The sequence below is a fragment of the Mustela lutreola genome, chromosome 11, assembly GCF_030435805.1.
Source record: "Mustela lutreola isolate mMusLut2 chromosome 11, mMusLut2.pri, whole genome shotgun sequence".
NCBI classification, from domain to species: domain Eukaryota; kingdom Metazoa; phylum Chordata; class Mammalia; order Carnivora; family Mustelidae; genus Mustela; species Mustela lutreola.
Window position 1 is genome coordinate 36,965,090 of NC_081300.1, and position 25,089 is coordinate 36,990,178.

Genomic DNA, 25,089 nt, shown 5'->3' on the forward strand with positions numbered 1-25,089 from the left:
CACCTCCCTGACTGCTCAAGTGATCAAAGGCCTGAAGGGAGTGCGAAAATCTAGAAAAAGCCGGGGTCCTCCTGTTCTCATTCCAGGAATGAAATCTTGCTCTGTAAAGAGCATAATCTACAGCTTCCATAAAATTAGCTGGGTAATGTACCATCTTTTGCTATTGTAAGGGCCTATTTAGGCAGAGCAATTCCATCTGGTTAAACAGTGATTTTGTTGTTTACGCAGTAAAAAACTTAAACTGACCCTGCCACCACCACCACCCTGCCTCCCCCCCAGGGGAACTTACTTAAAAGCAAGTCCAGGAAACTAGTAAAATATGGTTGACAGTCCCAGGTAACAGAGCCCAAGCACGAGAGCAGGTCATGCCAGGTGGAGACATCCAATCGTGGAGTGCGCATACTGTCTCCCTAGCTACCAAGGAGTGTGGGCCCTGCCTTTTGGGCGCCTTTTGGGTGCCAATTCTGACCACGGTGATAGGCTAGTTCAAATATCTACTATAGAGTAAATTGTAATTCAATTGGCCACCCGTGTGTGACTTAGCATGACTATGCAACTTTCTCTGTGTGTTATAATCTTATTGGCCACCTGTGTGTGGCCAGGCTCAACCACATAGCCTTTGCCTTTTAAAAGGTAGTCTGTAAGGCAGGGAGGGGTCGCCCTCTCTGTAAGAGGCGGCCCCGAACAGTTTGATTCTCGATGCTTGGTGCGAAATAAAGTTTTTTTTTTTTTTTTAACATTTTTTTTTTTTAAGATTTTATTTATTTATTTGACAGACAGAGATCACTAGTAGGCAGAGAGGCAGGCAGAGAGAGAGAGAGAGAGAGAGAGAAGCAGGCTTCCTGCGGAGCAGAGAGCCCGATGCGGGGCTTGATCCCAGGACCCTGAGATCATGACCTGAGCGGAAGGCAGCAGCCCAAACCACTGAGCCACCCAGGCGCCCCCGAAATAAAGTTTTACTTGACCTTCGCTTTGTATCAATCTCGCTCCTTTGATTACGGACCCATCTCTATTACCTTAAAGACTGTGGAAGATTGGTTTACTTCTTCCTTTAACATCTGGAAGTATTCCTCACTGTGGTATCTGGCCTGGAATATTCTTTATAAGAAAAATTTAAATTACAATTTCCTTAGTAGACCCCAAATTGTTTAAATTTTATATTTCTTCTTGAACTAATATGGGATAACATTTCAAAATTTTTGATGAAATTATTAGTCGTATCCTTTATATTCTCTCTGTAACAGCTGTAGATGTGCATTGATGGCCACGTTTGTGCTCCTTACACTGACAGACGGTACTTCTCTCTCTCTTTCTCTCTCTCTCTTTTTTTTTTTCTTGATCAGTTTTGCTGGGGCATTCTCAATTTTATATCTTTCAAAAGCTGAACCAAAATATTTGTTTTCCGTTTCATTAATTCACGCTCTACAATTTCTTTCATTTTTTTCTTTTCTTTTTTTTTTTTTTTTAAGAAACCGTGTATTGTCTGTCGACCACATTTCCATTTTCTGTTTAATGGTCTGTGGAAGAACAGCTTAAAGCCACTCAAGAGTTAGTCATTCCTCTCCATTCAGGGACCTGAGCAGGGATCTGCTGACAAGGCACGGAGGTCACCCGCATGCCTTCAGAGCGGTCTGTGACCTCAGGCTGAGGAGTGGTAAATCCGGGAGCCGGAGCCGTCCGTTCACTCTGAAATTCCTCTGTGGTCACAGCCTTTTCAGCAGCGGTCGGCTCTGCCCTACAATCTCTTCAGAATCTCTGTGGAAGGAGAGGTCTGGGAGGACCTCCTCTAGCTGTACCCAGGACCTGGTGCCACGCATGCACAGACCTCCCTGGGTGGCACCCTCCACATCAGACCCACTGAGTGAGCTCCCTTGCCTATGGGATGGCGATGTCCACGTACAGCAGATGGGTTGCTCTACCATGGCTGTGGTGGGCAGGTCAACACCAGACACGTCTGTGAGAGGCCGGTGGTCAGCCCTGGCAGCAGTAACCACCAGAAGTCTTTGTTCCTGGAACACTCCCTGGACCTGGTTAATGAAGGCTCTCGAAGTGAAGCGGCCAGCCATAGTGGGGGGTCCAAGGACGGCAGCAAACTTTCGCACAACTCGTTGGCCAGTATTCCTGAAGGTCATGACCCTGACATCAGTTGGGTTTCTATGGCAACAATGGCCTGAGCTGCCAACAGAGGCTACTCCTAGGTTCTCTCCAAATTTATGCTAAAGATGCCATCACTTTTCCTTTTGTAGATGTACTATTCCACTTAGAAGTCAAGTTGGTACCACCTGAGTGGGTTCCCGCTGCGAGGAATTTGAGAACACCCTCTTCCTTCATTTGGAGAACATCAAATATTCTGGACATTGTGAAAATTTCCCTTTAAGCTACGATGGGAACCCAGAACAGCACTGTATGAACCTCTCTCTACATTCTTTCTTTAGATCTACTTACTATTCTTTTTCTAACTTCTCGCAATGGATATTTAAATCAGTGAATTGTAGCCCTGTCTTTCCTAATATAGGCACTGAATGCCATAAATTTCTCTTTAATCAGGGCTTTAGTTCTTTCCCACAATTTTTACTGTTATCCAGACAAAGATACCTTCCAAATTTCCACTATGCTTACTTCTTTTTACCTATAGGTGATTTAAATTGTCTTGATTTCTAAACATTTGGGAATTTATTTTTTAGTGTGTGTGTGTGTTACTGATTTCTAGCTAATTTTATTGTTGTCTGAAAACATATGCTAAGTCTTCCTGTCCAATGTGGTAGCCACTAACCAGATGTGACTATTTAAATTAATTAGAATTAAATAAAATGTTGTTCATCAGTCACATTAGCCACATTTTAAGGGCTCAGAAGCCACATGTGGCTAGTGACTATTAACTATGTGATTACTGTACTGAACGCTACTGACAAGAACCTATTAAGTTCTATTGGACAGCACTATACTAAATTATTTCAGTCTGATGAATTTGCTGAGGCTTGCTTTACAAACCAGCACATGGTCAGCTATGGTAAATGTTCTTTGTACACCCAAAAGGAGTTTTCTGCCAGTGTTGGTTGCACTGTTTTCTGTATGTTAAGTAGGTCATTTTATTAACATATCCTGTATGTCCACATGTACTATATTCTTAAACATTTTTTTTTTCTGCTTGTTTACTGAGAGAGCTGTGGGGAAGTCTTCCATTAGGATTGTAGATTCATCTTTCTCATTTTAGTTTTGCTGTCAATTATAACTTTATATACTTCGAAGCAAAATTATTAGATGTATCTACTTTAGAATATTTGTATTTTCTTGGTAAACTGACTCTTTTATCAATAAAAATGTCCACTTTTATCTATAGTAAGCCTTCGGTTTTAAGGTCTACTTCTTGTCTAATATTGGTACAGTGATTAACAGCTTTCTTTTGGTTAGTGTTTTAACGGAGTATCTTTTTCCATACTTTAATTTTGAATTCCCTGGATCCTTGCTCTTACAGTGGGTCTTGCTTGAGCAAGTACCCTATAAACTATAAGAAATGCAAGAATTTTTCTCAAAGTTCATTTATATGTAACGTAATTACTGATGTAATACAACTACTGATCTACCATGTTCCTTCTCAACACTTGTTATTGTCAGACTTTTAAAAATCATATTTATATATATGTAGTGTTACTTTTGTAACTCGTTTCTAAAACCTAGTGAGCAAGTGGATTTAGAAAACTTGGGAAAGTGGAGAGTGCAGGATGGCTGTACAGCAAGGTGCTTAGCCAGGATAGGGAATTCAGGAAGATGTCATGGGGGTGTATAGGAAGCAGTTGGTAGAAATGTGCAGTAAGCAGTTGGCTCTTAAAATTTATCCTCAGGAGAGAGGGGTAAACTTGATACAAATTTCATCATCCTATTTCTTCACTTTTTAAATCCCCCAAAGAATAAAGCTAATTAATTATACCTTTTCCTATTCTCTTCTCAACTTACTGTCATGTCAATGCCTCTTAGCTCTTCTGCTTATGACCCTCATGCTTTTATTTGCAGACTTCAAAAGTTTTTCTTTTTGCTCCTTCCCCATTTGATTTTACTCTTCCCAAGGCAGTAAGATGATCATACCATTCCTTGGTTCAAAGATCTCAATGGCTTTCCACTATCTTGAGAACAAATACAGAAATATGAAACTCAATCCTGTTATAACTAGTACTCTTCCATTTTACGTGATACTAAATGCCAGAAAGTTGAAGTGCCTGCTCATTTAGCATCATACTCCTTAGCAATCTTTTCTCGTACTTCATTTTGATTTCCATCTTAATCTTACCCTCTTAAGTACATGTTTTAGTCATTATTTGCAAAAACACTTGAGTGTAAGGGCAGGAACCCTTCCTATCCCCTTGAGTAGTACTCAGTAGTGCCTGACACTGAATGTGTATTGAATGAATTAATGACTAAGCACATACTCCACATCATTTCTTACACCCTCTTGCTGCTGTGACTTTGTTGACTACTCCCTTCCTGACTCTATGCCTCTAATCCCATCCTTCAAAACTCAAATCTCTGGAGCTCCCCAAACTTTCTTTCCAATTAGAATTGAACCCTACTTCCTCTTATAAGCATCTTATCTACCTCTACGATTGTATTGAGCCATGTGTTTTCTTTATACATCAGACTTTATCACATATGCTTTGTATATTCTCTGTGTATACCACAAAACCTTTAAAAAATGCCTTGCACATTGTAGATAACAATAACTATTAAAGTGATATAGTAACTGGATGATTATAGGGAATATTCAGCGTATAGCAGTGGAATCTTAACAAATGGTTAATACTAGAAAAACAATTTTAAATTTTTATTCTTAAATAAGTTTCTATTTTTCACTTAAAAACTTTGCATATAGTAGCCTATTACCATATGTATATCAGAAATCAATGGGGTGCCTGGGTGGCTCAGTGGGTTAAGCCACTGCCTTCGGCTCAGGTCATGATCTCAGGGTCCTGGGATCGAGTCCCGCATCGGGCTCTCTGCTTAGCAGGGAGCCTGCTTCCTTCTCTCTCTCTGCCTGCCTCTCAGTGTACTTGTAATTTCTCTTTGTCAAATAAATAAATAAAATCTTAAAAAAAAAAAAATCAAAACCAGTCTGATAAATGTTGCCACTTGAAAAAAATCGACATCTTTATTTTTAGACAGAATATGGTATACAAATTAGTCATGTGGGCACTACTTCAGCTCTCATTTTTGTTTATCTATAGATGACATAGTGCTAGACTCTGACATATGGAATTAAAAAAAATTGTCTCATATTTAAGAAACTGTGATTAAATGGTAATATGGAAGAAATGATTTCAAACCACTGGTCTATGGGCTGCATTACTGAAAGCAAAATAAGTCCATATTTTCTGTCCCTATTGCAGGAACCTGAAAATTCCTACTCTTTAGGAAAACCGAAACTAGGGCAAAGAAAAAAATTTTTCTGAGAAAATAGGGCACTGGAATTATGTAGTTAATAAGTTTAATACCAGAATGTCATTGCATGTTCACACACGGGGAATTTAAAACAGATTAAGTAATGTGAGCATAAGGTAGGACTCTCTGTTGTCAGGTGGTAAGTGGCATGCCGATTATGAGTGAATGCTAATTAAGATGTAGAAGGGGTTTAAGTTTTCCCCACATTCTCTTAATGTAACTTCTCTGATATGTAATAATTAGGGCTCACTCAAGGTTTGAGATAATGACACTAATACATTTCCTTCTGAGCTGACTGCACACCCCATCACACTGATCTTTACAGTATCTGATAAGGTTCTGCATTAATATTGTTATTCATTTCTTATAATGATAAAACTCTCCCCTTGTAGATTATATTTGAATAAAAGACCAGAGGCTTGTTTTGTTTTTTCATTATAACAGGCAGAAATTTCTTTCCATTGTTGCTGACATTCAGTAATATTTATTCATATTGAAGGTTTTCTCAATTACTCATGGAACTCAGAATCTTTCTTAAGTTTAGTAATGTCTGAGCTCTCAGTTAAACTTTCATTGTAGAACTTAGTGTTTTCTGTCCAGTGTGTTTCCTTTTAATGTAGCACAAGAGTTGAGCACTGATTAAAACCATTTTCATAATCAATAGCATTCCTAACATTTTTTTCTGATATAGTGTCTCTGGTATGAAATAAAATCTGTGAATACTCTGAAGGTTTTCCCACATTTATCACACTTAGCCTGTCTTCCTCAGAATGGACTGTCTCATGATTAATAAGCTCAGAGAGCTGGCTAAAATTTCTGTTGCACTGGACAATGTGGGGTCTCTCCCCAGTGTGGATTCCCTGGTGTTCAGTAAGCTCAGAGCATGTGCCGAAGGCTTTCCCACATGCATCACATTTACATGGCTTTTCACCAGCATGGATTCTTTGATGGTTAATGAGATCAGAGCGCCGACTAAAGTTTTTACCACACTGATCACATGAATATGGTTTTTCTCCAGTGTGGATCCTCTGATGTAGGATAAGAGCTGAGCACTGACTAAAAGCCTTTCCACACTCGGGACATTGATAGGGTTTTTCCCCAGTGTGGATTCTCTGGTGTTTGATAAGGTCTGAGTTCTGGCTGAAACTTTTGCTGCACTGTGTGCATGGGTATGGTTTTTCTCCAGTGTGAATTCTCTGATGAAGAATAAGGTCAGAACTCTGGCTGAAGGCTTTCTCACAATGATCACAATGATAGGGCTTTTCCCCAGAGTGCACTCTCTGATGTTTGGTGAGGTCTGAGCTTTGACTGAAACTTTTATTGCACTGGTTACATGCATACGGCTTCTCTCCAGTGTGTATTCTTTGATGTTTAACGAGGTCTGAACGACGACTAAAACTTTTAGTACAATCACTGCATGGATAGGGTTTCTCTCCAGTGTGGATTCTCTGATGGAGAATAAGATTTGAGCTCTGACTAAAGGTTTTCCCACACTCATCGCATTCATAGGGCTTCTCCCCTGTATGAATTCTATGATGTTTAACAAGGTCTGATCTTCGACTAAACATTTTGCTGCACTGGCTACATGGGTAAGGTTTCTCTCCAGTGTGAATTCTCTGATGATTCATGAGATCTGAAAGTCTACTGAAGGTTTTGCTACACTGATTACATGGATAGGGTTTCTCTCCAGTGTGAATTCTCTGATGCAGAATAAGTACTGAGCTCTGATTAAAAGCTTTACCACATTCATTACATTTATAGGGTTTCTCTCCAGTATGGATCCTTCGATGTTTAATAAGATCTGAGTTTTGACTGAAACTTTTGTTACACTGATTACATGGATATGGTTTCTCCCCAGTGTGAATTCTCTGATGCAGAATAAGATCTGAGCTCTGACTGAAGGCTTTTCCACACACATCACATTTATATGGTTTCTCCCCAGTGTGGATTCTTTGATGTTTTATAACATCAGAACTCTGACTAAAATGTTTGTTACACTGGTTACATGTATAAGGCTTCTCTCCAGTATGGATTCTCTGATGCTTAACCAGATCTGAGCGCTGGCTAAAACTTTTACTACAGTGACTGCACTGATAGGGTTTTTCTCCTGTATGGATTCTCTGATGGATGATGAGATCAGAACTCTGACTGAAGGCTTTCCCACATTCATCACATTTATAAGGTTTTTCACCAGTGTGGACTCTTTGATGTTTAATAAGGTCTGAGCTCCGACTGAAACTTTTAATGCACCAAGTACAAGGATAGGGTTTCTCTCCAGTATGAATTCTCTGATGCAGAACCAGAGCTGAGCTCACACTAAAAGCCTTTCCACACTTATCACATTCATAGGGTTTCTCCCAATGGGTTCTTCGATGCCTAATAAGGCCTGTACTCCAAGCAAAGCTTTGCCCACATTCATCACAGTTATGCTGTCTTCTTTTAAAGAAATTTTGATCCTTCTCATTTAATTTATCCCCAAATTCACAAAATCCTCTGCATTCAGAATCCTGGAGGACATCATCTCTGGGGCTGCCAGACTCCTCAGGCAATGGTTCAATTTTTGTTGTAATTTCCTCCTCTGAAGTCACCTCTCCAATCTTGGTCTTAGTCTCACCACCTAGAACAATAAAAAATCCAAATGGAATGTATTCTTCATACTGTATATCACAATATGAGAGTGCTCTAAAACACTGAAAATTATCCTCTGAAAGAGCAATTAGGAAGAATCAATAAGTAATGGATCATAAGAACCATGTATTGAAATGGTTTACCAGATATGTCCTGCATATGTTTGTCACAGGAGATCTGGGAATACTGAAACCTAGTCAGAGTAATTATGAAAGTTTTGATTAAATTAAAACTAATACACAAGCAACATTAACATAAGTAAGGTAAGCAATATGAAAGAGTTCTTGAGGGATAGCGGAGAAGGAGAGAGAGAAGGCAGCAGTGGCAGCCTGGCTGTCACTGGGAAGAGCACCAACCAGCCTGATCAGAGGCTACTATTGGGGGTTAAGGCAAGCTCTGTTTAGTATTACTAGCCAACGCAACAAGACATGAAAAATAGGGGTGCCTGGGTGGCTCAGTGGGTTAAGCTGCTGCCTTCGGCTCAGGTCATGATCTCAGGGTCCTGGGATCGAGCCCCGCTTCGGGCTCTCTGCTCAGCGGGGAGCCTGCTTCCCCCCCTCTCTCTGCCTGCCTCTTTGCCTACTTGTGATCTCTATCTGTCAAATAAATAAATAAAATCTTAAAAAAAAAAAAAAGACATGAAAAATAAATGAGAGATACAAACAAGAAAAAAGTCAAACTGTCTTCACTTGTAGACTATACAATCATGTATATAGAAAATTCTAGGGGCGCCTGGGTGGCTCAGTGGGTTAGGCCGCTGCCTTCGGCTCAGGTCCTGATTCAGGGTCCTGGGATCAAGTCCCGCATCCGGCTCTCCGCTCAGCAGGGAGCCTGCTTCCTCCTCCCTTTCTGCCTGCCTCTCTGCCTACTTGTGATCTCTCTCTGTCAAATAAATAAATAAAATCTTTAAAAAAAAAAAAAGAAAATTCTAAAGTATCTCAAAAAAGTTATTAGAGGGGCACCTGGGTGGCTCAGTGGGTTAAAGCCTCTGCCTTCAGCTCAGGTCATGATCCTGGGGCCCTGGGATTGAGCCCCACATAGGGCTCTCTGCTCAGTGGGGGGCCTGCTTTCCCCACTCTCTCTCTGTCTGCCTCTGCCTACTTGTGATCGTGGTCTGTCAAATAAATAAATGAGTTTATTAGAATAACATACAAAACCCAACTGTATTTTAGTATACTACCCATGAAAAATTAGAGCCTAAAATTAAAAACATTTTTAATTACACCAAAAATAAAATATTTAAAAACAATTCAACAAAATACGTGTATATGTTTATAATGAACACTACAAAACACTGCTAAGAGAAGTTAAAGAAGACATAATAAACAAATATATGCCATCACTTATGGAGAGGAAGATTTAATATTGTTTTTTTTTTTTTTTTAAAGATTTTATTTATTTATTTGACAGAGAGAAATCACAAGTAGATGGAGAGGCAGGCAGAGAGAGAGAGAGGGAAACAGGCTCCCCGCTGAGCAGAGAGCCCGATGCGGGACTCGATCCCAGGACCCTGAGATCATGACCCGAGCCGAAGGCAGCAGCTTAACCCACTGAGCCACCCAGGCGCCCAAGATTTAATATTGTTAAGATGGTGGATTTCTTCCCAAACTTTGCTATAGGTTCAATGCAACTCCAATCAAAACCTCAGCAGTATTTTTTCATAGAAATTGACAAACTGATTCTAAACTTTATGTAGAAAGGCACAGAAGAGTCTAAACAATTTTGGAAAAGAAGAACAAAATTAAAGAAGTTACACTACCAGATTTCAAGCTTTATTATAAGGCTATAGTAATCAAAGCAGTATGGGACTGCATAAGGACAAGCATATCCCCTAATGGAAAAAGACTGAGTCCATAAATAGATCCAAACATTTATGTAAAACTGATTGTCAACAAAGTTGCTAAGAAAATCAATGGTGAAAGGATAGTCTTTTTCAAACAAAAGATATTGTTATATCTTTTCAGCTGTAACAGTAACATAAATTAACCATCTTTTCTTATGCTATATACAAAAATTAACTAGAAATTTAATTTAAACATAAACATAAAAACTAAAACTATAACACTTCTAGAAGAAAGCAAAGCACAGATGACAAAAGTTAAGGTACAGAACTGTGAGAAAATAAATTGCAGTTTAAGCCACACAGTTTGTGATACTTTGTTATGGGAGCCCTAGCAGACAAATAAAGCATGTTTTTGAACTATACACATTTATGGAATTATATCACATATATTCTATGATTTGTTTTTTTGTATTTTTTTTTTGCTCAACATTATGTTTGGAAAATTCATCCATATTCAATCGTGTAACTGCAGTCTACTTATGTTCACTACCATAGTGTGACATATACCTCAATTTATTTAGCCATTCTCCTTCAATGGACAGTAATATTTTTTATTTCAAACAATGCTCATATGAATCTGCTGGTACATTTATCTTTATGCATATATTCAAGTGTTTCTCCAGGTTACATAAACTTAGGACCAGAATTGCTGGGTCTTATTTTTGAGTTTGAGTTCACACTGCTCTATATGCTAACCAATATTAAGTCTATCCTTTTTTTAACTCACTGCAATCAGGCTTTTATCTCCTTAACTCCATCAAAACTGCACTTATCAGAATCCCTAATAAGCTCTATCTTAACAAATCTGATGGTCAATTCTCAATCTTCTTCTGTATTTATCTGACATAATTGATTACTCTCTTCTTAAAACATTTTTCTTCTAACTTACCTTTCCCCTACTCTCCATAACACAGTATACTTTAATTTTTTTTTAATTTATTCATTTGTCAGAGAGAGAGAAAGATAGCAAGAAGGCACACAAGCAGGGGGAGTGGCAGGGAGAGGGAGAAGCAGGCTCCTGGCTGAGCAAGGAGCCTGATGCAGGACTCCATCCCAGGAACATGGAATCATGACACGAGCCAAAAGGCAGATGTTTAACTGACTGAGCTACCCAGGCATCTCCAGAGTAATCTTTATATGTTATTATCATGCACAAAATGTTCCAGTGGTTTCCTATTACACTGGGAATACTGTGTCCTTACTATGGCTCAGAAGGTTCCATCCCGTCCTTTCTCTCTCTGCTCTCATTTCATTCCCGTTTCCTGTCTACCCCAAACTGACACTGTTCCTGCTACATTAAAGGGCCTCTGGCATTTGCTGGTCCCTGTGCCTAAAACACTCTTCTCTCAGATAGCCATGTGGCTTTGTTTTCTCACTTCCCTTATATCTCTAACCAACTGTTACCACCTCAGAAAGACACAATACTTGGAGAGCTCTGCATTTTTGAAACAACAGATATCACAGTCGAATGTGCTGAAACGACCAATATTAGTACCCTGACTCAAAATTTTAAAAAAGGCTTTGCATGGGTCCAGGTTGCAATGTAAGCTGTCCTATCACATGACTTTATTAACCCAGATAACCAATAGTAAGAAATGTCTGCAGTAGTCAGGGATGCTGTATTAAGGCTTCTGCAAGCCTCCAGAAGAGAACTACACCGGAGTAAGGCCATATTCTCTTCTGCCATCAATTTTCTAAGTGAAAAACAGATGCTGGCTTGCTCTTGGGCACTAATAAGACTTAATGCTTCACCACAGAACACTAAATGACTATTACAAGCTGATCAATGTGAGCTACCCAGTTGACCCACCAAATCCTAAAACTAGACATACAGACCAGCGTTCCATTATAAAAGCAAGGATGGAAGACAAATTCCATGAGCTAGTGATGTGGGTGTCCTTATTGCTCCACGAATCCCCTCCTTATTAGCCAATATTCATGGCCTAATGGGAGTTCCCTCTTATCAGTTAACAGAGGAGGAAAATGTACAGAACTGAGTTATAGATGGGTCTGCTCAGTGTGTGGACACTAGCAGAAAACGAATCTTTCACTTACACCTTGACTCTGAAGTGACCTTAAACATACTGGTAAAGGCAAATCCTCCCATTAGACAGAATTTCAGGTATATACCTGGCTGTCCACTTTCATGGAAGGCAACAGAGCCTAAGATACACATCTGTATTGATTCATGGATAATGACTAATGGGTTATTGGTTAGTTAGGTAGCTAAAAGAACAAGCCTGGAAGATCAGATATAAGGATTATAGAAGAAAATTATAACAGACCTCCTACGATGGGCAAAGAATGAATGTATTTGTGTTCTGTGTGAATACTCACCAAAGGACATCCACTTGAAAGAAGCCTCTCAATCAGATGGACATGGTGATCCACGTTGTGAATATCAGTCAGCTTTTTTTTTTTTTTTTTTTTTAAAGATTTTATTTATTTATTTGACAGAGAGAAATCACAAGTAGGTAGAGAGGCAGGCAGAGAGAGAGAGGAGGAAGCAGGCTCCCTGCCGAGCAGAGAGCCCGATGCGGGACTCGATCCCAGGACCCTGAGATCATGACCTGAGCCGAAGGCAGCGGCTTAACCACTGAGCCACCCAGGCGCCCCTCAGTCAGCTTTTTTACTAATGTTTGCCCAATGGATTCATGTACAAAGTGGTCATGGAAGCTATGTGTGGGCTCAATAATATGGGTGTCTACTTACAAGGCTGATATGCCTATTATCACAGCTATATAGCCAGGCAGCCAACTGCTGGGACCAACCCTGAGCCCCTAACATGGTACAATTCTCCGGAGAGGAACGAGCCCACAACTAGGGGGCAGATTCATCAGTCGTGGCTCCTTCTATCATGAAGAGGGCAAAAATTTGTTTTCAAAGGACTAAATATATAGTCCAAATACAAATGTGCACTGACCTAAGAGAATGCTTTATTTATTACCATGGGATTCTATACAATAATACCTCCAGAGGAGTAGTTTTACAGGGAAAAAAGTACAGCAATAAGCTCACACACATGTAATTCACGGGTCTTACCACACGGCCCATCATCCAGAAGTAAGTGGATTCCAATAATAGTGGAATGATTTACTGAAGGCTCAGTTACGGTACCAGGCTAGGCAACAACACCCTAATCTTGGGGTGCTGTCCTACAGGATGCAATATGTGCCTTAAACCAGAGGAGAATAAACAGTGTTGTCTTATCTATGGCCAGAGTACCTGCGCATAGGAGCCAAGGGTAGAGGAGTAGTAAAATGTCTCCTTTCACTATATAACTAATAATCCATTCATATCATGGATTGTATTATATTTATATTCTTAAAGATTTATTTGAGAGAGCACATGAGTGTGCATGCACATGTGGGTGGGGGCAGACAGAGAGGGAAATAAGCAGACTCCCCACTGAGCAGGGAACCTGATGTGAGGCTTAACCCCATGACCCTAAGATTACAACCTGAAATGAAATTAAGAGTCGGACAATCAACTAAATGAGCCACCCAGGTGCCCCCATATAATTTTTAATTCCTATCCCCATAATCTTGGGCTTGGTGAGTTTGGGGTTCTGGTTCTCAAAGAAGAAATATGTCTACCATGGAACAAAGTCATGATTTTGTTAAATCTGAAGCTGAGACTGTCTCCTGGCCATTTGGGTTCCTCATGCTGCTGAACCAACTGGCAAGAGAAAGGGTTGCTCTGCTGGCTGGGATGACTGATACCAATTGATACTGGGGGTTGGCTGCTGCTACATAACAAGGGCAAGGAAAAAAAGGCGTGGAAATCAGGTAATTCAATGCGGGTGCTTCCTAGTTCTCTCCTGTCTAAAGGCCCAATCAATGGTACACTGAAATAACATGGAAGAGACAAGATCATCAAAGACTCAGATCATCCAGGAAGAAAGGTTTATGTTATTAAACTAGGTAAAGAAGTCTGCCACTGAGATCCTGACAGAGGGTAGAGACAACGTAGAATGAGTGATGAAAAAAAAGTTATGATTATCAGTTTTAGCTTTATGAATAGTAAAACCTGCAGCAGTGATTTTAAGTTAATTATGTCTTCACCCCCTTTACCTCACTACCTAATATGAGGAGCATCAATGGCAGTGAAGTTTCACGTTTTGGTGGGGGGGGTATAATTTAATTACAAGTCAACCTGTGAAGCAGAAGCTTAAGAGACTGTTTTTCTCTGTGTTAGGAACATGATAAACCAAAAAAAGGACAAAAGTAAACATTATAGGTTAAAAGGGATGGACTGTAATGGGATATTCTCCTTTTGCCCCTCTAGGTCTACTGTTCATGTTTCTCTGTGCTCCAAGAGGCTGATACTAATTTATGGACTGCAGCACTTGGGATTCTGTGTCCTCTGGCTTGCAATTAGATTTGGCCCAAAGTAGGAGGAGAACTGTAGAATGACCAACTATCCTGGTTTGTCCAAAACAGATGGGGATCTTGGGATATAGGACTTTCAGTGCTAAACCCCAGGGGAAACCAGGATGAGTTCTTCACTCTACATCCTGACTCCCTTCTTGCTGGGCCAGGAGTTGCAAGTGACTGTGCTTCTTTTAGCAAAGGCTATTGCTCCTACTGGGGAGTTCTACCCTACAGCTATACTCTCCAGGATCTGGTAATCAGTCTATCCCTTTGTAACACTAGGCCTAAGGGTAGTAACTGCTTATTTTTTTGGTCCCAAAGCTGTACTCTAACCCTTATTAATTTCTGTAATCCTGCCCATCTTCTTCATGAAATGTTGAATTACCAATTTGAATGAACCATCTGTTTCCTGCTAGAATCCTGACTGATATATCCTGGTTTATTTTCTTTGTAACCATTACCACTATCTGATGTTCTACCATATATTTATTTATTTCCTATTTCCCCCACCAGACTGTAAGCTCCTTGAGGGCAAAGGCTTTTCTGTTCAGTTCACTGCTATATGCCCGCACTTAGAACAGTATAAGAGTAGCCCCTCAATAACTAACCATATTATATGGTCAGCAATAATTAATAAGCTATATTCTGATTAACTAATAAACATTTATCAACAATAAATATTTGTTGAATAGGTGATTACTTATTAGAAGGACACATTGTTAGTAGTGACTATCTTTTTTATTTTTAAAGATTATTTATTTATTTAACAGGCAGAGATTACAAGTAAGCAGAGAGGCAGGCAAAGAGAGAAAGAGGAAGCAGGCTCCCCGCTGAGCAGAGAGTCCGATGCGGGGCTTGATCCCAGGACCCTGGGACCATGACCTGAGCCGAAGGCAGAGGCTTTAACCCACTGAGCCACCCAGGCACCCCTATTTTTTTGAAGATTTTATTTATTTATTTGTCAGAGACAGAGAGAGAGCAAGCACAAGCAGGCAGAGGCAGAGAGAGAAGCAAGCTCCCCGCTGAGCACAAGGAGCCCAATGTGGGACTTGATCCCGGGACTCTAGGGTCATGACCTGAGCCAAACGTAGTTGCTTAGCCAACTGAGCCCCCCAGGCATTCCAGTGACTATCTTTAGATGGTGGAGCTGTATGTTATTTAAATTCCCTGTTTTGTGTCTTTCTGTATTTTATAAATGTACTTTAGTATAATTATATTATTCTATAGTAAAAAAATGTTCTTTCACACACACTCTAAGAGACACAAACACATGCAATATGTAAATTTATATAAAACTGCAAGAAGGAGACCCAATTCTGTAGTAATTCTCATGAAAAATGAGAGCTAGATGCCTTACAATAGATTCTTAAGGAAAGACAAGTTCTAAATATAGAAGAGAGAAACAAAACAAAATAAAAATACTCAAAACTATAAAGAGGCAGAAGATCTGGAGTATAAAAAAAAATAAAAAAAGACAGTAAAATTTCACAAGCAAAATGAGAGGACCAAAATCAGAAAATAGCAAAATATAATGTGAAAATGAGACCCTGCAGAACACCTGAATAAGAATGGGATTAAAGAGGGGCCTGGGTGGCTCAGTGGGTTAAAGCCTCTGCCTTCAGCTCAGGTCATGATCTCAGGGTCCTGGGATTGAGCCCCAAATTGGGCTCTCTGCTCAGCAGGGAGCCTGCTTCCCTTCCTCTCTCTCTGCCTGCCTGTCTCCTTACTTGTGATCTCTGTCTGTCAAACTGATAAATAAAATCTTAAAAAAAAAAAAAGAATGGGATTAAAATTATCTAACTAAAAATAACAGTGCCTACCACTTATAAAGAATTTACTAACAGTCTGGTCTGTGTGCAGAACTTTATATAATGTAATATTATTAGTGCTTGTGGTGTAAGGGATCCCAACTACTACTTACTACTGTAAGGGATCCCAACAAACCCTATCTCCAAATAACTACATCCTTGTGTAGTTCTTTTCCACAATGACTCTGGAACGTCAATATAACACAAACATAAGTTAGAAAAGTGCTTATGCATCCCAAGGCTTTCCCTCTCTCCGTATGGAAAACTGGCTGCCCCGTGAGAAAGAGTGGGCTGAACAGCAGCAGGTGGGTGACCCCAGCCATGACCAGCACCAACAGCCAGACATATATGGCTGATACTCAGACCCTGGCCCTAGTTGAGCCACTAGATGACTGCACAAGTGATCCCAGACGAAACCAGGAGAAAAAACTGCCGGCTGAAACCAGCCCAAGTTGAGGACATACAGAACCATAAGAAAATAGCATGGTTTAAAAATGTCTGATGTTTAAGGTCACTAAATTTTGGGGTCCTTTATTATGGAGCAATAGACACAACCCTCAAAATAACCTCCAAGGTATGAGTTACTAAATACTTATAAAATGAGGAAGCAGAAAGCAGAATCGTTTCAAAAAAAAAAAAAGAAAGAAAGAAAGAAAACGCAAGTAATTTACTGAAGCTAGTACATGACAAAGCTAGTATTTGAATCCAGGGTGTCAGACTCCAACCAAACTTTTAATTAGCCCAATCCGTACTTGAAAAAGATGACTTGAAAAGATTTTAAAGGGAAAATATCAAACACTGACAGACCGGTGAGAAAGTGATTATAAGGGGGAAAATGGGCAACTGGGAACTTAAGGAGAGGAGGGAACTCCATGAGAATCTGACTCTGCCAGAATTCACAATAAAGCTATGTGACTGGGCTTGTAGCACTCAAGACATGATACCGCCTAATATAGTGAGGGATAGGGAACGAAGAATACCGATAGCCTGGAAGACACTAACACCGCACCATTAACAACCCTCCCCACCACCTGAACCGCCTAAGAAAGGTAGAATGCACTGCTTCTCACCTGACAGAAGGTGGTGTTCTTGAGACTCAGAATTGAAGTGGATCTCCATGGGCTGCTTGGCACCTCGGGGAGCAACTGGAGAATTACCATTTCCTCAGTAAGCTTTTCTTGTCCGCATAGGAGTCTGAAACCTGGAGGCAACAGGGTACCACTGGGCTTGGAAGGCAATCATCGTGGAGACCGGAGATATAATTTCGGAGAAACATCCTCTAGATATAAGAGAAGTGAAGGAGAAAACAAAATCTCATTTAATTTCCAAGTGGTTTTCTCCGAGAATTTATTAGGCTTCCTCCCTCGTGATGAGGCTCGGACATAAACCATTTTGGACGTGCAGTCTCCATTCCAAGACTAGGGACCTTCAAACATAACTGGCGATTAAGGCTCCTGAAATAAGAATGTAACTGGGAAGAGAAGGCAGGGGAGGATATTGTAAAATTCTGTTTCGGCGGTTAACGCTCTATTCGCTGCCTCTCCTATACCGTCCCGGCACTACTGGTCACCATCGTTATCCCTTTCCCTCCTTCCCTTTTCCCAGCGCTCGCACATTCAGGCTGCTTTTCCCCCGCACGCTCTGCGGGTCTGCGAGGATGCACCCCCCTTCCTGATTCCACATGTCCCCAAAGTTTCCGGTGTTCATTCGGTTGAACCCAAGGCCGCGGAGGCGCTGCCCCGGTACCCAAAGCACATTAGGCCGAGGACCCACCGCCCCAGGAGCAGCGCCTGGGGGCGACCCGCGCGGCCGGGGACTCTCTACGGACTCGAGAAACCCCACAGGGTTTACTGGCGGTGCCGCAAGGCAGCCCAGGAGGTGAGATCACCCGAGGTCCCCTGGCTCCCATGACCTTACATCACCCATACCTCGACGTGTCCTTCAGGTCCCTGTCAAGCCCCAAGCGCTGCGAAACCGCCATCGCCGCGTCCACTCTAGGAAACTGGGAGGATTGTTCAGCTCTATGGCGCGGGGGGCGCCCGCCCGGGCGCAGGCGCAAGGGGTCGGCGGCAGGCTGGGGCGGGTTGAAGAGATTTAACCCCTGAACACCCGCGTAGCTGATCCAGTCCCGCTGTAGCGAGCGACCTGGTCAGCCAGCGACCGGTCCCTTGCTGCCGTACCTGCCGGTTCTTGACGTGAATGTCGAAACATCTTTCGGGAAAGCTCTCTGGGGCAGGGTAGGTTTTCTGACTACATAATGAGTTCTTCCTTAATATCTCTCTGTTTTAAAATCCCCACGCCACCTCCTATTCATACTCGCTGGTGTGCTTCCATTCTAACTTTCTTCCTGTCGTCTCTGGTTTTTTCCCCTAGAACAGTGGTGTGCCTCCAAATCACACGGAAGCCTTATTAAAAATTTTTACTGGGCCCCACCCCTAGAGTGAACCTAGAACTCAGGATCATAGGTACTGCTGCTGTTGGCTCTGGACCACACTTTGAGAACCATTGCCCTACGAATTAATTACTGACTTGCCGGGAAGCTGGATTTTGATGTACTTTGCCATCACGGAAGGCCATAGGGGTCTTTTTTAAACAGTTTGCTTAAGAGGAAATTAAAAACAAAAAAACAGAAAAACAAAGAAAACCATGGAGACATATGAAAATGAAAACACAACAGCCCCAAAATCTTTAGGATGCATCAAAAGCTGTTCTAAGAGGGAGGTTTATAAAATACCAGCCTACTTCAAGAAGCAAGAAAAATCACAAATCAACCAACCAAAAAAATACACCTGAAGGAGCTAGAAAAAGAACAAACAAAACTCAAAACCAGTAGAAGGAAGGACGTTGATAAAGACAAGATCAGAAATGAACAAAATAGAAACTAAACAATTTGCTTGCCAGTGCAATCCTCATTGTGGCTAAAAGATCCTGCAGGGTGAGAAGGATCTGAAATTTGGAGGAGCAGGGTGCACATTGGGGTAGGAAAGAATATTGTTGTGTCCTTGGATATTTCTTGGGAAGTACAGGGTGAGTAAGGAGAAGGATTGAGACATATAAGATGTTGGGGAGAGGTACAGGTTTGAGAAAGTGGTGGCTGGCTGAAATGATGGTTGAGGTGGAAGTAGAGAGCTTTGTGTCCCTACCCAAGACACTCTTCTGATATATGAAATCTTAGAGATGTATAAATGAGACTCTGATATTCCTTGTATGGAATATCAAGAATGGAGTGGGTCCAGCCTCCCAAGAATGAAGTGAAGATACGTTAGAAAGAAGGCAAAACAGCTTCACTGTGATATAACAGACATACAATAATAAGCAAATATTAGAGTATATAATTTGATAAGTTTTGCATATGCACATAATTGTGAAACCATCACCACAATCAAAATAATGAATGCATCCAACAAGTTCAGAAATTTTCTGTACCTTTTGTATCTCCTCCCTCTTCCCAAAGCTCCCAACCACTGTTCTGCTTTGTGTTACTAGAAGTTAGTTTGTATGTTTTAGAGACTTATTTAAATGGAATCATACAGAATGCAGTCTTTTTTTCATCAGACTTCTTTCACTAGGCATTATTTTTATTATTATTTTTAAATTATTATTTATTTATTTATTCGACAGAGATCACAAGCAGGCGGGGGGTGGGGGGGGAAGCAGACTCCCTGCTGAGCAGAGAGCCCAATGCGGGGCTCCATCCCAGGACCCTGGGATCATGACTTGAGCCAAAGGCAGAGGCTTTAACCCACTGAGCCACCCAGGCGCCCCCACTGAGCATTATTATTTTGAGATTTATCTGTATCACGGTTGTCTATCAACGGTCCATTGCCTTTTTTTTTTTCTGAATAATATTTCATTAGCTATATATATCACAATTTGTTTAACCACTCACGAGTTGATAGGAGTTTGGGTTATTTGCAGGTTTTTTACTATTACAAATCAAGCTGCTATGAACATTGTTGTCCAAGACTTTATATGGACATGTACTTTTTTCTCTTTCATGGTAGTTGTATGTTTAACGTTTTGAGAAACTGCTACACTATTTGTCAGAGTGGTTGAACCATTTCGCATTCCCACCAACAGTATATGAGAATGCCATAGCTGATATACTACTTTAAACAGGTGTTGAGTAAAAGAGAATGAGAAATGTAACCAGAGGTTAATTCTTATGTACAAAGGTGAGGCTTTTGTTCACTTTTTACCTGGAAGTGATGATGTGACTGTGGATTTTCTGAGTGTTTAACCAAGGAAATCAAACTTTTTTTCAGATTGTGCTAGATTTGTGGCTTTGTGGAGTTTTACCGAAGATGTTGCATTCTCCAAGCCGAGAAGCCAGCTTGGCATCTGTTTGATCAGTCGGCCAGAACAACCGGAGACCCAGCTGTGGTCCACACCAGCTGACACTGAAGGTGTTCCTCTCCGTAAGGTAAAGGAATTCAAAGGTTTCCAGAGAGATCAGGAGTGATAATACGGGCATGGGAAAAGATAAGAGATTCTCCAGAATGAAAGTGATAGGTCACCCGCCAATATTCTACCTGATTTTCATTTCTTATTCCATTTCCTCTTGGGGGAAACTAGGCCAAACTAACAAATGTCTGATTTATACATAGATTCTACAGCAGTGGTTCTTCATCTTTTGGGGGGTAATGTAACTACTTTGAGAATATGATAAAAACTACAGATCTCTGGGGCACCTGGGTGGCTCAGTGGGTTAAGCCTCTTCCTTCGGCTCAGGTCATGATCTCAGGGTCCTGGGATTGAGCCCCGCATTAGGATCTCTGCTCAGCGGGGAGCCTGCTTCCCCCTCTCTCTCTCTGCCTGCCGCTCTGCCTACTTGCAGTCTCTCTCTCTTTGTCAAATAAATAAATAAAATCTTAAAAAACAAACAAAAAACAGGGGCACCTGGGTGGCTCAGCTGGTTAAGCGACTGCCTTCAGTTCAGGTCATGATCCTGGGGTCCCAGGATCGAGTCCCACATTGACTCCCTGCTCAGCAGGGAGTCTGCTTCTCTCTCTGACACTCTCCCCCCTCATGTTCTCTCTCTCTCTCAAGTAAATAAAATCTTAAAGAAAAAAACAAAAAACTATAGACCTCTTCCTCACAAAGTTGGACTTAAAGACCTACTTCTTATCCTGTATTGCTTATCATGTATTATATTGTATTAGAAATTAATTTCCCTTGATAGTTAAACTTCACAAAGAATGAACTTCAATCTAAAAATCAATTCCCAGGGACGCCTGGGTGGCTCAGTTGGTTGGACGACTGTCTTCGGCTCAGGTCATGATCCCGGAGTCCCGGGATCGAGTCCTGCATCGGGCTCCCAGCTCCATGGGGAGTCTGCTTCTTCCTCTGACCTTCTCCTCGCTCATGCTCTCTCTCTCACTGTCTCTCTCTCAAATGAATAAATAAAATCTTTAAAAAAAAAAAATCAATTCCCAGGTCCAGGTAAAAAAGGGAAATAAATCCAAAGTGTGAAGCCAAATGAAAAATTTAACATTCCTTTTGATCAAATAAATATTTATATGTAGGCTGCTGCTGTTTAATTTTGAATGGCATGTCTAAATTATGGACAACACAACAACTTTGAAATATTAATATGCATGTCCAGTTGACTGTGTCTTTTTAAAAATAGAACAAATGCTGGGACGCCTGGGTGGCTCAGTCTATTAAGCTGCTGCTTACCGCTCAGATCATAATGCTGGAGTCCTGGGATCTGCTCAGCAAGAAGTCTGCCTCTCCCTCTGCCCCTCGCTCCTGCTTGTGTTCTCTCCCTCACTCACTTGCTCACTGTTTCTCTCTCTCAAATAAATAAATAAAATCTTAAAAAAAAAAAAAAGAAGAAGAAGAACAAGTGCTAAAAACTGAGATTCAGAAAGCAAAATAATGGCCAATAGTATCAGTTCCTAAGGTTAACTTTGACAGAGATGAGTAGGCTTATATTCCAAACACCAGAATTCTTCAAGACCTTTAGAGTTGAATTCAAATCAAATTATTTCTTTTATATTCAATCAGTGAGGTCATTGGCATCAGTTTGAAAAGTCTTCAACTTCAAAACCAAGTCACAGTCATTTAAACTCTTGGTCTGTACTTAACACATTGTTGTGGGTTGAATTGTGTTCCTCCCAAAAGATAATGTTCAAATCCTAACCTGTGGTACCTATGAATGTGACTTTATTTGGAAATAGGATCTTTGCAGATATAATCAAGTTAAGATGAGATCATACTTGATTAAGGTAGGCCCTAACCCAACAACTGGTGTCTTTATAAGAAGAGGTAAATTCAGACACAAAGGAGACTCAGGGAGAGGAAAGGACACCATGTGAATGTGGAGGTAGTCATTAAAGTGATGCATCTACAAGGCAAAGATCACCAAAGATTGCCAGCAATTACTGGAAGTTAAGAGACAGGTGTGAACTTCAGGGTCTTCAGAAAGAGGATGGTTCTGCCAGCATCTTGATTTTTGGATTTGTAACTTCCAAACTGTGAGCGAATACATTTCTGTTGTATTAAGCCACTCTGTAGTACCAAAAGTGAGGAGCTGCTTTAACAAATACCTAAAAATGCTGATGTGGGTTTGGAGTTGAGTAATGACTAGAATTTGGAAGGGTTTTCAGGCTCATGACAGAAAATATCTGGTTGCCTTCAAGAGACTGTTGGTAAAGGTATGGATGTTAAAGGTGACTCTGGCAAGGGCTTGGAAGAAAGTGAAGAGGAAAATAGAGAACTTTTCTGTTATCTTAGAGAATACATATATTGTCATGAAAAGAATTTTGCCAGGACTAACGAGCATTAAATATATTGGTGAGGTCTCAGACTGAAATGAAGAAAACATTATTGAAAGCTGGAGAAAAGGTGATACTTGTAAAGTAGCAAAAACTTGGCTGAATCATTTCTCAGTCTATCCTTGCTCTGGAGACAAGGCCATGGAGCTGGACAACATTTTGGTGGATAGATTGGGTGTATAATTCATGGATCCAACCAACTACCTCAACGGAAACCAGTGATAAAGTGCAGTGATTCAGGAAGGATCTGAGAAGAACCCCTGCATATAATTGTGTGGATCTCCTTGATATCCACAGACACCAGCATGGTTCTTGAGACTCTTATATCACCAGAAACACTGCCAGTATGGACTGAACTGGACAGAGAGAACAAAATGAAGGAATCTTTCTGGGAAATTGCATGCAGGAAATGGGGTGACCAGTAGGCTGGTCCACTTGAGGGCTGAGAGACCAGGGCCACCTCAGCTGAGAGGGACTGATGGGGCTTCCATTGGCCCAGGGGACATATTGAGCCACAGAATAATTTGGGAACTCTACAAATATTTGGAAGTTAAATAGCCCATATCGAAATAACCCATGGTTCAAAGAAGAAATCACAAAGGAAATTAGAAAATATTTTAAACTGAATGAAAATGAAACACAATGGGGTGTGGTGAAAAAATAATGAATACTGTTTTTCTGAAAATAAATAAATTTAAAAAAAAAGAAAATGAAGCACAACATAAACAATTTTATTAGATGCAACCAAAGCAGTGCTTAGGGGAACACTTATAGCTTTACAATGCCTAAATTAGAAAAGAAAATCTCTTATCAGTAACCTAAGTTTCCACCTTAAGAAGCCTGAAAATGGGCAGCAAACTTAAAAACAAAAAAGCAGAAGGAAAGGAGTAATAATGATTAGAGTAGTTATGAATGAAATGGAAAACAGAAAAACAATAAAGAAATATCAATGAAACCAAAATTTTGTTCTTTGAAAATATGAACAAAAATTGACAAACCTTTAATACGCAGAGAAAGAGGGGACATCACTACCAACTCTATAATAATTTAAAAGAATATAAGGGAATACTATGAATAACTTCATGCCAACATATTACACACCATGAGCGTCATGGACAAATTCTTTGAAAAATACAAATTTACTAAAAGTAACTGATGGACAGACGCCTGGGTAACTCAGTCAGTTAGCCATCTGTCTTCGGCTCAGGTCATGATCCAGGGTCCTGGGATCAAGTCCTGCCTTGGGCTCCTTGGCTCAGTGGGGAGCCTGCTTCTCCCTCTACCTGCCTCTCCCCCTGCTTGTGCTTTCTCTCTGTCCCTGACAAATAAATAAATAAATAAATAAAATCTTTTTTAAAAAAGTGACTGAAAAAGAAATAGAAAATATGAATAAATGTATGAAAAGTAAAGAAGTTGAATTAGTAATGAAAAGTTTTCTAACAAAGAAAATCGCAGGCTCAGATGCTTTCACTAGTAAATTCTGTTGAACAGTTAAAGAATACCAGTCTTAAAAAAAAAAAGAATACCAGTCTTTTACAATCTCTCCCAGAAAACAGAAGGGCCAGTAGTAATTAATTTGATGCCAAGGCAGACAAAGACATCACAGAAAAAGACAGCTACTGACCAGTATTTCTAACAATATAGATGCGGGGCATCTGGGTGGCTTAGTGGGTTAAGCCTCTGCCTTCAGCTCAGGTCATGGTTCCAGGGTCCTGGGATCGAGCCCCGCATCGGGCTCCCTGCTTAGTGGAGAGCCTGCTTTCCCCCTCTCTCTGCCTGCCTCTCTGCCTAGTTGTGATCTCTCTGTCAAATAAGTAAATAAATATTAAAAACAAAACAAACAAACAAAAAACAATATACATGCAAAAGTCCTCAATGAAATATTAGCAAATTAACTTCATTAATATAGGGGTGCCTGGGTGGCTCAGTTAGGTGCCTGCCTTTGGCTCAGGTTAGGATCTCAGCTTCTTGGGATGGAGCTCTGTGTTAGGCTCCCTGCTTGGTGAGGAGCCTGCTTCTTCCTCTCCCTTAGCCCCTCCCTGTTGCTTGTGGATACTCTCTATCTCAAATAAATAAATAAAATATTTAAAAAAATTAACTTCATTGATATGTAAAAAAATTATATATTATAACTCAATAGAATTTATCCTAGTAAGTTGGTTTAATATTCAAAAATAAATTACTAATATTTGAAAATAAATTAATGTGGTCAGAGATATAAATAGAGA

At 40.5% G+C, this 25,089-nt stretch overlaps 1 protein-coding gene and 1 pseudogene across 2 annotated transcripts in view; both read right to left on the reverse strand.

Annotated features, from left to right (window-relative positions):
- Positions 1-799: 799 nt before the first annotated feature.
- LOC131811149 (small ribosomal subunit protein uS2-like) lies at positions 800-2,313 on the reverse strand (annotated as a pseudogene).
- Positions 2,314-5,114: 2,801 nt separating this feature from the next.
- Positions 5,115-25,089, reverse strand: part of ZNF397 (zinc finger protein 397) — a 45,589-nt gene continuing 25,614 nt past the window's right edge. Inside the window, exons 1-3 of one of the 2 annotated variants that reach the window (XM_059139353.1) lie at positions 18,011-18,455; positions 17,153-17,361; positions 5,115-8,047 (exon numbers count right to left, since the gene is read on the reverse strand). In XM_059139353.1, the coding sequence (XP_058995336.1) occupies positions 6,042-8,047; positions 17,153-17,201 (2,055 nt within the window). In that variant the 5' untranslated portion in view covers positions 17,202-17,361; positions 18,011-18,455 and the 3' untranslated portion in view covers positions 5,115-6,041. Of the gene's footprint in view, positions 8,048-17,152; positions 17,362-18,010; positions 18,456-25,089 lie in introns of those variants that run through there. The other variant, XM_059139355.1, reaches the window with a different exon arrangement.